This window comes from Seriola dumerili, unplaced genomic scaffold (assembly GCF_002260705.1).
Source record: "Seriola dumerili isolate Sdu_G_001 unplaced genomic scaffold, Sdu_1.0 BDQW01000017.1, whole genome shotgun sequence".
NCBI lineage: Eukaryota > Metazoa > Chordata > Actinopteri > Carangiformes > Carangidae > Seriola > Seriola dumerili.
The window spans coordinates 13503567-13517396 of record NW_019174272.1 but is presented as its reverse complement, the minus strand read 5'-3'; the positions used below and the strand labels follow the sequence as shown (position 1 = coordinate 13517396).

Sequence of the window (13830 nt, the reverse complement as noted above, 5' to 3'; positions counted from 1 at the left end):
TGTTTGCTAACCCTGCTGTGTCTGTGTCTCTACAGAGCTCAGGGATGGAGGAGATGGTCTGGGAGCAGTACACAGTCACTCTGCAGCGGGTGAGTTGATTCATCCATCTATCTACTCGTCAACCTCAAGTGTCAGAGGCCAACCAATACACTGATAAATTAAGTCTCAATCCTGATATGAAATTCTTCATATAGTCTTAAACTCTTTCAGTATCTGTCAGTCTAGTGTGTATGAACTCTCAGTCCCGAGTACCTCTCCTGTAACAGTGTAGGCTGGAGGAGGGAGTGAATTATACTTGTTAAACAGCAGAACATAAGACTGACCATCACACTGTCCACCACAATATCCACCACACTGTCCATCAAACTGTCCACAAAGTATCCATCAAACTGTCCACCACATTATCCATCACACTGTCCACCACGATATCCATGTGTGAGGTCCAGGATCTATGATGGATATACGTCTCAGTTAAAAACTACCTAGAATCTAAATGAAACATTCACTACAGAGTGTCTCAAGCGGTGGAATACATGACCCACATTACTACAATACAAATGAACATTCTCCTAAAAATAGACCTGCCCTGTCCCTCACTAACCCACCCTCAGGCTGCCTCTCCTCGCTGAACTCTTTGGTCAATACAGTGTATTGGAAAGACCACGCCACCACAGAGAGCTGCACCACTCACACTCACATCAGGAACACTGTCTCATAGAAATTAGGCTTATACACAACTAATGTGACATTTTGAAAGAAATTAACATTTTTTTAATGAGAATGAGTTTGATGGTTGGTACTGTTCACCGATATGTCAGTTCATAAGTTCCATCCATTCATCCTTCCTTAAACCTGTGTAACTGCCTGGTGGAAGTAAACCACACCAGCTCAGACTCTCTGTTTGTCTCAGTGTTGTTCTCAGAGATCCTTAATAAAATCACTGTGTTCACCTCCCGGCTTCTCTCTCTGCAGGACTCTAAGATGGGTTTTGGTATTGCTGTGTCAGGTGGCCGTGACAACCCCAACATGGAGAATGGCGAGACGTCGATCATTGTGTCAGATGTGCTGCAGGGAGGACCAGCTGATGGATTACTCTTGTAAGTCTGTCAAACAGTGACCATAATCCTCCTCAGTAGAAATGCCTCAATGGACTGAGCTGCAGCTGTTTACTGATTAAACTGTCCAACCCACAACCACACCTCCACCACAAGTTACTGCACTGGAGCTTTAGTGATGGCCTTCACTTGTAAGTCGCTCTGGATAAAAGTGTCTGCAGCATTATTAAATGTAAATGTATTACAAATCACCCTGTACTTCTACTGCTGCTAATGAATGTTTGTACCATACAGCTGAGTTAGCTGTTAAGCTGTTAGCTGTTAGCTGTTAGCTCTGAGTTCAGTCGCATGAAAAAGGCCTTNTACTGCTGCTAATGAATGTTTGTACCATACAGCTGAGTTAGCTGTTAAGCTGTTAGATGTTAGCTCTGAGTTCAATCGCATGAAAAAGGCCTCAATATACATGTACCTCAGACAGCTTGTCCTGCATCAGTGTATTCTAGTTAAACAACTGGACAGAAGAACCAGAGAAAAACACTCACTTCATTATCCCTCAGATTATCTGCCCTGACGAGCCAGAGGTCAGTCGAGGTCAAACACTGTGTTTCAGGCTTAGTGGAATTACAAACTGTCACAAAGGAAGACTGTTTATTGGTTTTACTGTGACTAAGACTACATCTCATATTATTTGTGTGTGGGTTTTTTTTTTTTACAGTGAGAACGATCGTGTCATTCAGGTCAACTCCATCCTCATGGACAACGTGCCTCACTCCTTTGCTGTGCAGTCGCTGCGTAAATGTGGCAAAGTGGCCAAAATAGTAAGTATGACCCACACACAGAGTAAAGACAGAGAAACTGACTGACTCTTATCAACAGGAATTGGAGTCTGTCCTCTGGATTTATTCATTTCATTTTTTTTTCTTAATAATATCTCAAAGTTATTGGTATTAGACACATTTCATGTATTATGTTGACAAGCAAAAATAGGCAATAAACATTTAAGCCACTGTATTAATAAACATGTTAAATATGCAGTTTTGCTCTTGGTGAGACTAGTCACATGACTCACAGTTGTCTGTTACCATAGTAACTCAACGTGCTATAAAAAACCCTGTGAATCATAAACCTATGGGGGGAGCTGGTGTCTCCTGTGTTCAGGTGTGTGGGTGGATGTGGTGTCTCCTCTGTCCAGGTCTTTGGGCGGAGGTATCTCCTGGGTTCAGGTGTGTGGGTGGATGTGGTGTCTCCTGTGTTCAGGTGTTTGGGTGGATGCTTCTCCTGAAGACCCTGTTCTCACACACTTACATGGGAGTCTGGAAGAAGCTACACCTGCACAGTCACAACAGTCACTCCACTGGGTTCCAGCTCTGCAGGTTCTCTGAGCAGAGAACCATGTTCTCCATCTCAGAGCCGGTTCATGTAGTTAAAGTCATGATGTTCTGCACTAAGATCCAACAAGTGATCAAGCACTACTAGCAACTTATTTATATGAAATGTTGGTGGTAACTGAGCAGCTCTACATATTAACACATTTTACATAGAGACCAAAAAGAAAACGAATATCTGAATACAAACTTGACATTTGTTGGAGAAGTCCAGGCTGAGTTTTTTTTTTTGTATGAAACAACATGCAATTAAGCACACTTGTATATAATTAAACACATTCTTATATAATCGGCAGCACGTTAAATCACATTGTGTAGAAAAGAAGAGGTTTGTGAAAAAGTGTTGTCGGTGAAGTCCTCTGGCTCGTCTGATTGGTCTGTGGAGGTATATCAGACCACGTGGTCGGGAACAGCTGATCTAACCTTTTGAATTAAAGGGTTGTTCTGTGTTTTTTCTTTCTCTGTCAGACAGTGAAGAGACCTCGGAAGGTGGTTCACTCCCTGAAGCAGCCCCCCTCCCCCAGTGGAGACAGCTGGGAGTACACTCCTTCCACCCACTATTACGACGCCGACAATGACAACGGCTGGTACCGCAACGAAGGCCGGGACCACACCTCTGACAGCAAAGGATACCTGGACCCTGAGTACAGGGGAGGTCAGGACTACAACCAGAGAGGAAGGAGCCGCAGGAGGAGCCAGGAGAGAACCTCACCCAGCCCGGACAGATCCAGGAGGGAGGGCAGCCGGGAACGGGCCCTGGACACCAGCGCGGACCGTCAGAGGTACCGCAGCCGAGGACACAGCCCCGGGGACAGCTACCACACGGAAGACAAGTACGAGCGAGGAGAAGGAGGAGGAGGAGGAGGAAAAGGACGGAGGTATAGGAGCAGGGACCGGCTCAATGACAACCCTCCATCCCCCGAACCCTCCAGAGAACTAGAGCCTCTGGAGAAACCTGTCAACGTCCTGCTGGTGAAGAACAGACCCAACGAAGGTAAAACACACAAACACACAGCTGCCAAGTGTTTAACTGTATGTAACCAGAGGACTGTGTGACTGGGATGAAACGAGAGACAGAGTTTGTCACTGTCTCTCATTTTAAATGATGTGTCTTGATGTCCACTGAAACACAACAATCATAGTTTGATTTGTTTACATGTTCAAAATAACAACACAATCTTAACATGGCTCCTTATACAGTCCAGTGGAACCATTACCTGCAGCCTCTGAAACATCTGTCTGAACACAGGTTGCTGCTGTAGGGGACTGTGTTGGACTGTACAGAGGTGTGTGTGTTCATTGTCACCGAGCAGAAGAACATTGTACAGATCTGGCCCACAACGCATTTTATCTTACAACTAAGAGTACTTCTAAGTCGCACTAAAAATTTCTAGTAAAAGTTTTCTCCTAAATCTTCTTCACAAAGCTGCTGAGATCAACTTTTACTAGGAAAAGTAAAAACCCCTGAGTCTGACTCTGTTGCTATGGCTGATGTCAATTCTCATGAATTAGCTTGCTTGCAAGAACCACAGGGATTGGTTGATCAAAGACCGGTCTGTGCCAGTGAAAACGCATGCGCAACATCCTGCAGTAATTATAATAATAAAAAACACTGAAAAACTAGAATCACCTCCTTGTGGTTGTCTGCCTCCTCCACTCAGACTAGTTTCAGGTTACATCCCTGTTTATCCAGAATCATAGAAAATATGAGCCATTTGTGTGAAATTTTATCAAAATTGCTGTGTGAAGTCTTAAGTTAAGGCTAAAAATTGTTTTCCAAGGTCCCTGTGACCTTGTCCTTTGACCTTTGACTACCAAAATCTAATCGGGTTGAGTCCAGGTGAACGTTTTTACCTTACAGATGGCTAGGAGATCTCCAAGTTGTCAGCATTACAAAGTTGCATTTCTCTGTTGCCAATTAGCGCAGCGTTGCCAAACACTTAATTTACGCACTAATCAGGTTGTTTCGGTTGCTAGGAGATGTTATTGCCTCTGTCACAAACTCCACAACGATCATTATTCCCTCGTGATTGAGTTGTATCTTTTAAGTAATTCAGCATCGTGTAAGGTTTCTAGAACACTGTGATGTGGAATGACAGCAGCCCTTTAAGATTCTTTGTGATCTGGTCTTAGTGAGTTAGGAGTCCTCTCCACTACTTTTAACTTCTCTCAGACTTAGGTGCTGCTTTTAGCGCTAAGTGGCTTTGTGAATCACTTCCAAAAAATTAGGAGTGCTAAAGTTAGGACTGACACTGCCATTATTTTTAGGAGTTTCTCCTAAATCGTTAGGAGCTACTTTTAGCCTTAAGATGCTTTGTGGACACCGGCCCTGGTCACCGGAGAAATACAGTAGGGGAGGAGAGAGTAAATGTTTGTCTGGATTTCCTTGTTTTCTGTGTCTATTGGATCTTTATCTTTGACCAGGTCTGAAGTGATCTGTGATCACTGGTCAGAGAGGGTGCTTGTCTCTACAAGGCTTCTGCCCTAGATGTGTGTGGTGTGTAGTTTGGAGCTCTGTGTGTATGTTTCAGTTTAATCATGCTAGCAGGTCTGTGGGTCCAACACTTTGGTCCATGTTTAAATATTTCAGCATCTGTTGAATGGATTATCATGACATCTGATGATGGAGGCCAGTCAGCTGATCGTCTGACGCTTCCTCTAACAGGGCAATATTTTTCCTCAGAGTGAGACAATTCAATAGACAGGCTGCAACTATAGCAAATACTGTACATTGTGTGTACAGTGTGTTTGTAGAGTTCGGTTGCAAATCTGATTGGTTGCTGAACACCAAAGTCAGCTGTTTACAAGGAGTGGGCTGAGAGATGGAGAAAACAGGAGAAGTTTGAAAGGAAGCGGAAAGGAGATAGTCTTCCTGATTGAACTAAGCTTCAGAACAACCACATCACTGATGATAATGAGAGAATGTGTTAAAACCATCACCAGTAATAAAACACAAAGACCTGGAGGGGCCTCATGCATAAACACAACATCCCCTTCATGTGAGACTGACATCACAGCTGACTGAACAACTGTCCCTCGGTTTTTAACAGAGAAGACCTGATCCTGTACCTCTCACCTGCTCTCTGAGCTCATGTGTTTTATCTGAAAACTTCTCATTGAGCCTAATGCACAGATATGTGTGATGTGTTTGTGTTTTTGTAGAGTATGGGCTGCGTCTGGGGAGTCAGATCTTCATCAAACAGATGACCAGCACAGGTCTGGCTTCGAAGGATGGGAACCTGCAGGAGGGAGACATCATTCTCAAGGTGCTCACACATTCACTCACTGTACAGCCACATAATCGTCATCTAGAACAGTGGTTCTCACATAGGGTCCTGGGACCTTCCAAGGGCTCTTAAGATACCTGAGGGATCAGTAGACAGTTAAAGGAAGCCAGAGAAAAACATATCTTTGTGCTGCCCTAGGGGTGTTTATTTAATTTAATTATGTCTGTTTAAGGAGTCACGTGGGGTGAAGTTCGGAATGACGGCATACTACATTGCAAAAAGTGAAGTTCCCCAAATTATTGAACAGCAATTCTCTTTTTGTTTTGGGGCCGACTGGTAGGATTTTAGTTTTGTCCTCATTTAACTTTAAGAAGTTATTGCTCATCTATTTATTTATTGCTAGAAGACAGGTGGTAATGGAGTTTATAGCTGCAGCATCATTCATTTCAGCAGAGATGTACAGTTGTATGTCATCCGTGTAACAATGGAAACATACATTGTGCTCTCTGATGCGATGTGTTCAGACCAAATGACAAGGTTTTGTTGAAATTTTTTATTATCAAGTGTGTTTATCTTAACGAAAATGAACACAAACACAGCGATGCACAGCCAATCAACAAGGCAAAATATCAACATCAAGTAACCCACCCACAGACCCTAGAGAGAGCCAACAACAATGGAAAAAAAAGAAGAAGAAAAAACACACTTGTGGTACAGCTTATATATGAACCTGCTGGATGGCTATTGATACTGGGTTGGACGAGGGCTGTGACAGATAATAAATCTTGAGATGCAAAAGTCACAGTAGGACCGGCTCTCAGCCGGTGATTGCCACATATTAACACAGAGGGACACTCCCTTTAATGTGTCTTTAATGTGCATAAGGTGCACAAGTCATTATTAATAACTTTCATAAGACATGTCTTTCGGGGTGTCGGGTACGTCCTGTGTACAAAGTTGTAATGAATCTGTTGATGGTCGGGATTCCTCGAAGCAAGCCTAATGTTGCTCCATACTGTGCTCCAATCAAACTCGTATCCTACTTCAGGGAAGTTGTTACAATGTGGACACGATGCCTCTTGGGGCTCATTTTGTAACAATCAGCTTGTGAAGTGGGTTTGTAGGCAATGAATGCTGCCAATGTACGCCATGTTGTAAGTAAAAAGAGAATGATGTGCCTGGTAGACTGAAATTGTTCTTTATGTCCTGAAAGGCGTGTAATCCTTCTATATCACAGATATCACCTAGTAAATAAATTTCTTTGTTTTCCCACTGAGAAAAAGTAGCTGGTCTCCGCCCAATCAACAGGGCCTGATTATTAAAAATTGGGGAATGAAGATGCCATCTGCAGGAAATATTACAAAACTTTTCTACTGAGCGCCACACCTGTAATAGATCGTAATTGACTTTGCCTCATAGGGGTACTTGCAAATAAAACATCAGATAAAGACCAAGGATGCACCATTTTTTCCTCCATTGCTTGCCACGAGACTGTCGCATGAGAGTGAAACCACGTGGTTAGCGGTCTGAGAGTGGAAGAGTTGGGCACTGCCAAGCCTCTGTCCAACTTTCCCTGCTGGACAGAAGAGGCTTCCCATTCCAAATGCATGGAGTTTACTGCAGTAATCAGCAAGGGTAGAGAGGGGGATCATGGCGCTGACAAAGTTTATTCTGGGCAACACATTCATTTTAATAATTGAGATCATTGCCTGGAGTGAGTTGCACAAGCTTGCCCACCTTTCTAGATCACTTAAAACCTTATCCAGAGTCTCAGTGCAATTATGTTTAACAGTGCGATTTATGGTGGGGAATATTTCAATACCTAAATATCGGACATGTTGAACACAGGGAATATTAGAGGGTAGAGATGTGGTCCTAGCTGCTTCATTCAATGGTAAGAGAGCTGATTTTGACCAGTTGAGTTTGAATCCTGATAGCGCACCGAACTCATCTAGTGTTGATAGTAAACGGGGTGCAGACTGCAGTGGGTCCTCAAGAAAAACTAAAACGTCATCAGCGTAAAGTGTCAGATGGTGCAGTGTGCCATGGATAGTAATTAGTTTGTTGAATTATCTGACCCGAGGGCTCAAGCAAAAGTGCAAAGAGTCTGGGACTTAAGGGGCAGGCTTGGAGAGAGGATCTAGAAACTGGGAAAAAAGGGGAGCAGATATTACCTGTAAACACCATCACTGAAAGGTTTGAATATAATACTTTAATCAATTTTATGAAACCTTCTCCAAGGCCCAACATTCCTAAACCTGAGCATAGGAGAGGCCGCTCAAGTTGGTTGAATGCCTTCATCGCATCAAGGCATAGGACAGTTTCTGGGGCTTTAATGACTTTTATTTACTACATTCTTTTGGGTCTTTGTCTTTTTTAAGGAGCAAGGAGATCAAAGCTATTTTTACGTCTCTAGAGAAAGCACTTCTTTTTTTTTTTAGAAAAACTGATCATACAATGAAGCAATGGCCCAAGGATGACCCAAAAGGTCAAATATAGCTCTGGTTGTATGCCATCAAGCCCTGGCGATTTGCCGCTCTGTATACTGAGAACTGCGCTTTAAGTTCTTTGAATGAAATCGGTCTTGCTAGATCGTTAGCATCTTCTTCAGTGAGGCAAGGCATGTTTGATTGGGCCAGAAAGTCGTCATATTTGTTCTTGTCGGACTAAAAATTACAAAAGGTATCATTAATCTGCGTGGGATCAGTAGTTATGGCTCCTGTCTGTGTTTTAATTGGGGACATGTCTGAAAACTGATTGCTTGATCTCATTTTAATAGCAAGTAAATGGCTGGGTCTTGAACTATGGGAGTAATATCATTGCCTGGTCCTATGAATTAGAAACCTAGATCGCTGTTTGAGAATAATATTAATTTCCTTTTTGACCACTTCACATTGTAGAGCTATTTCTTCTGAATAGTTAGGTACTAGTGCCAATTCTAGTTTAGTCAAACTGTCCTCTAATTTTTGCAGTTGGGATAGACAAGATTTGCGTTGATTGGAGGCAAACTGTGTTGTATTTCTCCTGATAAAACCTTTAATTAATTTAACCCATAGTATCCTAGGATCATCAACCGAGCCAATATTGACAAAAATTCAACAGCGTGGTATTAAAGCACCACTTTGGTGCGTGAGAGGATATGCTGCTAAACACCATTGAGCAGAGCACACCTTTATGGTCAAAAAGGGCTATGGGAAGTAAAGACACATTGTGAGCGCCCTGAGAAAATTTGGGGGATGCAAATATGTAATCACTTCTTGAGCAGGACTTGTGTCGGGCAGAAAAAAAAGAATAATCTTTTACTGATGGATTGGTCGGTTGCCACGGATCAGCAAGTCCCAAGGCATATGCCCAAGCCCGTAGAGCAGATGATGCCAGTTGTTTTTTAGTTTTTTTTTCAGCATCACATTTGTCAGATTGCTGTAAAAACTTTGGTCATACCAGTTTGGGGCATATGCATACACAAAGGCGGACCTTCTGCCATTAATTTTCCCTTTGAGTATAATCAGTCTGCCTGCATTATCTGACCATTGCACCTGGCTACAATAGCTACACCTTTGGTTTTAGTGCAGGATGAAGAAGATGCTATGACATGATAATATTTATTAGCAAGGCATCTGACACCCTGCAATGCAATGTCAATTTTCCTCCTGTGTAATAATCCTAGCGTACAAGTCGTTCAGACCACCTGAATTCCAGCTCAAAATATTGAGTTCCGTCATAAATTCCGAGAACTGGTTCAAAGGTGAAGGTCAGTAAACACATGAGTACAACACTCGCGACCATCAGGCAACATGACCCAATGCATACAATCATCACAATTCAGTTAGGTCCCTTCCTCGCAATCAGTTAAAAAACATACAGAAGTATTCAACCTGTAACCACTTCTACAACATAAAACTACTGAAAAAGGAAAACAGAGTCCCCCACCCACCCACATCGCCCACCCAAAAGAAGTAGAAGAAGCTCTGAACACTACACCCACCGACATACTTGGCTTTCTGACCACAGAAGGAATGGGCAACAATAGGTCAGCTGCCCATCACATCCCCTCAGATGAGATTACAAAGCAAAACAATTTAGAACAGCCATATAACTATGTTTGGACAGTGGATGTACAAATCATTTAACAAGAGGTTACCAGAAGGCAAGTGTAGAAATGTATAAAACAAAATAAAGTGCCAATGTTAAAATATGAAACGCCACCAGTGCACCAGTGATATAACAAGGCGCAGGCAACTTGAATGGAGAACTGTACATTAAAAACACCCAATGCCACTGTTAAAGTTTACTAATTCTACATTGTAACTGAAAATTTCCATATGACACATTTCTAAAATAAAACAAAACTTATTGCAGTGGTGTTGGTGCACCATTTAACCTGCCTTGAATTTAGGTGACCCCCCCCATCTTGTCCAACCGGTCACGTGACCTGGTTATTTTAAATTTGTTAAATTTCAGGGGCAAAAGGACCACAAGTTGCTTTTGTACACAGATGATATTTTACTCCTGTCAAGCAACCCAGAAAATACAGTACCACTGATTTCATCTCTGATTGGTTCTTTTTCACAAATATCAGGATACAAGATTAATTGGTCAAAGTCTGAGGCTATGCCCCTATCCAAATTATGACCCCAGAGCATTCTCAGTAATTGGCAATTTAAATGGCTCCTCTCCAGGATTGAACAATATAATGAATTTAAATCGGCTACCCCTTATCCAAAAAATAGAAAGTAATCTGCTAAATTGGTCAAAATTGGGTCTCTCATTGTTAGGAAGGATAAACATTTTGGGCTGTGGTTCTCCATAGCCCAGGACATGCAGACACGCCTTATCTTTTTTAGATTACTGAACAGGAATTATTGGACTCTATCAAAAATGTCAAGGTTGGGGCTTAGGAATGATGATATATGTTGGAGATGCAACAAAGGCAGGGGCACACTGTTTCATATGCTATATGAATGTGAAATGGTGCATAACTTCTGGTTAGAAATAATCACCTGTATTGATAACATACTAGAGACAGATCTCAGTGTGAATCCAGCAATATGCATATTGGGTATGTTGCCATTAGAAGTGAATTTGTCCTCAAAGGTGTGCTCTTGATTACAGGAGCCTTGATAACAGTAAGCAGAATAGTGTAAAGGCATTGGAAATGAAAAGAGTGTATCAGTTTTAATGAATGAAGGGATGAAATGGCTAAGATGGCTTCCTATGAGCTTATCCACAGGGTTAATAACAGTCTAGATGTGTTTAGGAAGATATTTGGCCCATATTTGAATGCAATAGGGAGAGGTGATCGCCAAGACAGATGATATTCATGTATTGCATCCCTACTCTTTTTCAATCATATAATGGTCTATGCTCAATGGACGAATATAAAGTGTAATATAGATGTCTAATAGACTGTATCACACTATGAAGAATATGCATGTTATATCTTATATGAGTGAAACTTTTGTGTCTTTAATGTTTGTTTGTAAACTGAAAAAAGCAATAAACAGGTTTAATCACAAAAAAATAGGTCTGTTTAAAAGGTCCGTTCTGCTGAAAAATGAGAAATATATAATGAAGTTGCAGTTTAAGTAAAAAGATAATGCTGATTTTCTGAAGTGATGACGTCACTTCTGATCATGTTATTTCAGTTTTTGTCACTTCCTGTTTTGAGGTAAAATGTGGCAGACATGTTGTTAAGGGTCTGAATATTATCTAAATGCATCCATAATGAAGCATTATAAAGGCAATGCAGTAAATTCATTTATTTCACAATAGTTAAAAATAATATATTAGTAATTCTTCTAAAAAAAAGTGATGTTTAATAAGTTAATTAAAAACTCTTTTACAGCTAAGTACAATGTAATATATAAGCACAGATACTTATTGTTTTCGTATTGTTTATTCTCAGTTTTCACCAGCTCGCCAGTGAAGAATTCTTACAGTAAACGGTTAATCCTACTGACTCTGCATCTTCATTGGCCGCGGTTTAACTTGGTGTTTAATCAGAGTTTGGAGACACTGCATGAGAACACTACATCTTTTTTATAGTGACTTTATGTTGTTAACTAATGTTTATTTTTTAAATTATAAAACCCTGAATACTGTCGTGACTTTGGAGCATAATGAAGAGAAATCCAACATTCCAGTAACCTGCAAACTCTATGTATAGAGAGAGAGCTGCAGCAGCAGAGACGCAGCCGATGTGAACACACACGCATGATTCTCCGCAGCAGTTCAGCGACGCAGCCGCCACGCTCATGCCACACATCCAGTGTGTCTACTGCGTCACTGCTGCTGCATCTCTATCTCTCTACGCAGCGTTTGCAGGTTTCTCCAATGTTGGTTTTCTTTTTATTATTAATTAATTTCTGATTTATTTTTGACAGAAAATGTCACTAAAATCCCACTGTCTCCACATGCAGATGCTAAAATGGTTAAAAATATATTTATATTTTTCCATGTCTGTAACATATTCAGATTCAGCCTAGACTGAATTATTAACTGTATTAGAAGGTGTCAGTCTTATGTAATGATGCTGGTATCATGTCAATATGACAACAACTGGTCTTCTTTTCTGTCTATCTCTGCTGGGAGGCATGTGAAAAATAAGCGCGAGGCCGAATCTCTAGATCACGTGTATGTGATATTTTTTTTTGTATATCGTTCAGCCCTAGAAATGATAAATAAATGAGTAATACATTAGTAATAATATTAAAAACTTTATGTCAGGCTCATGTTGCACAACTGATCTTGTTATTGTTCTAGTTTTACAGTACAAACCAACAATAAATCTTCCACCACACAGACAGGTTTTTACTGTAACAGACTTATGATGTCTTCAGACCGGGTGTGGACAGAGTCGAGTATGAATAGAAGTGACTCCACAGATGATGTGTAACATAAAAACAGTTTTGTAATATATAACAACACACTTTTTTATCTACATTTAAAATGTACAAAACAGCTTCATGGAGATCAATACAACAACAACTACACGTTACATACAACAGATAACCGAGTGTGTATATACTGTATGTCACAATAATAATAACGTGTGTGTGTGTGTGTGTGTGTGTGTGTGTGTGTGTGTGTGTGTGTGTGTAGATCAATGGGACAGTGACAGAGAACCTCTCTCTGCATGATGCTGGGAAGCTGATAGAGAAGTCCAGAGGAAAGCTGCAGCTGGTGGTCCAGAGAGACTGCCGCCAGATCCTCGTCCGCATCCCCCCCCTGGCAGACTCTGACTCTGATAATGACGGTGAGTCACTGAGCGCACGGCCTAACTCACAGAGTTAGACATGACAGACAACACATGGTCTGTTTGTGACTATTGCTGTAGTGTTTGTATTTAGAGTTAAGTCTTAAATCTGGTGATAACTAATAACCTTCAGTAGTCACAGTTCACCTGGACCACTGCATGTTGATCTGATCAGACCTCATAACTGACTACAGCCTGTATGTTTGTGTTACTCCATCAAACTCTGACACGGCTCTGGGTCTGAGTCTCAGTATGATTTAAGGCTGAGAGTAGAGTCAGGATCAGTCAGGTACTTGCACCTGTAATATTAGCTCTGTGCAATGCAATCAGACCTGCTGTGGAGGTTGAAGTGTGTCAGCAGAACAATGACAGGTGTTTATCAAAGGTCAGTAGAGTTTGTAGATGGTGGTGATTCATAAAATGATCTTGTTAAAACAGTGATTCACTAGATGGGAATGAAATGATCATCAGACAGAGCAACAACATTCAACACACCATGAAATAAACATGAGATAATTATCTAGAAACAACATGTGCACCAAATGATTTCCAGTCAAACAGGAAATGGTCTTCTTCCTCCTCCCAGAATGCATTTGTGCACCGAGCACCAGCTTTTAAGATTTAACATCACATCCATATTTAAGATTTACAGAGATGATAGAGAGAAATTTGAACTCTGTCACATTCTAAATTGGTTTCCTGATCGTTTCCCACCTTCCTCATCCACCACACACCACTTGCTTCCTGCAATAAGTCGAGGACTCAGAGACATTTTTTTCCTCTCAGCCTCAGGAATAATAAATAATAATAAATGTATTGAATAATAAATAAATGCATGGAGGCAAATCTATTAAATAAAAAAACAATTTCAGTATTAATCATTATTTTAATATTTCTTGGAAATACAA

General features: G+C 41.1%; 1 protein-coding gene across 1 annotated transcript in view; it reads left to right on the top strand.

Annotated features, from left to right (window-relative positions):
- Positions 1-13830, top strand: part of LOC111230442 (tight junction protein ZO-2-like) — an 82986-nt gene that overhangs the window by 43291 nt on the left and 25865 nt on the right. Inside the window, exons 2-7 of the mRNA XM_022757185.1 lie at positions 36-89; positions 973-1097; positions 1771-1873; positions 2909-3434; positions 5603-5706; positions 12769-12922. Of these exons, the coding sequence (XP_022612906.1) occupies positions 36-89; positions 973-1097; positions 1771-1873; positions 2909-3434; positions 5603-5706; positions 12769-12922 (1066 nt within the window). The remainder of the gene's footprint in view (positions 1-35; positions 90-972; positions 1098-1770; positions 1874-2908; positions 3435-5602; positions 5707-12768; positions 12923-13830) is intronic.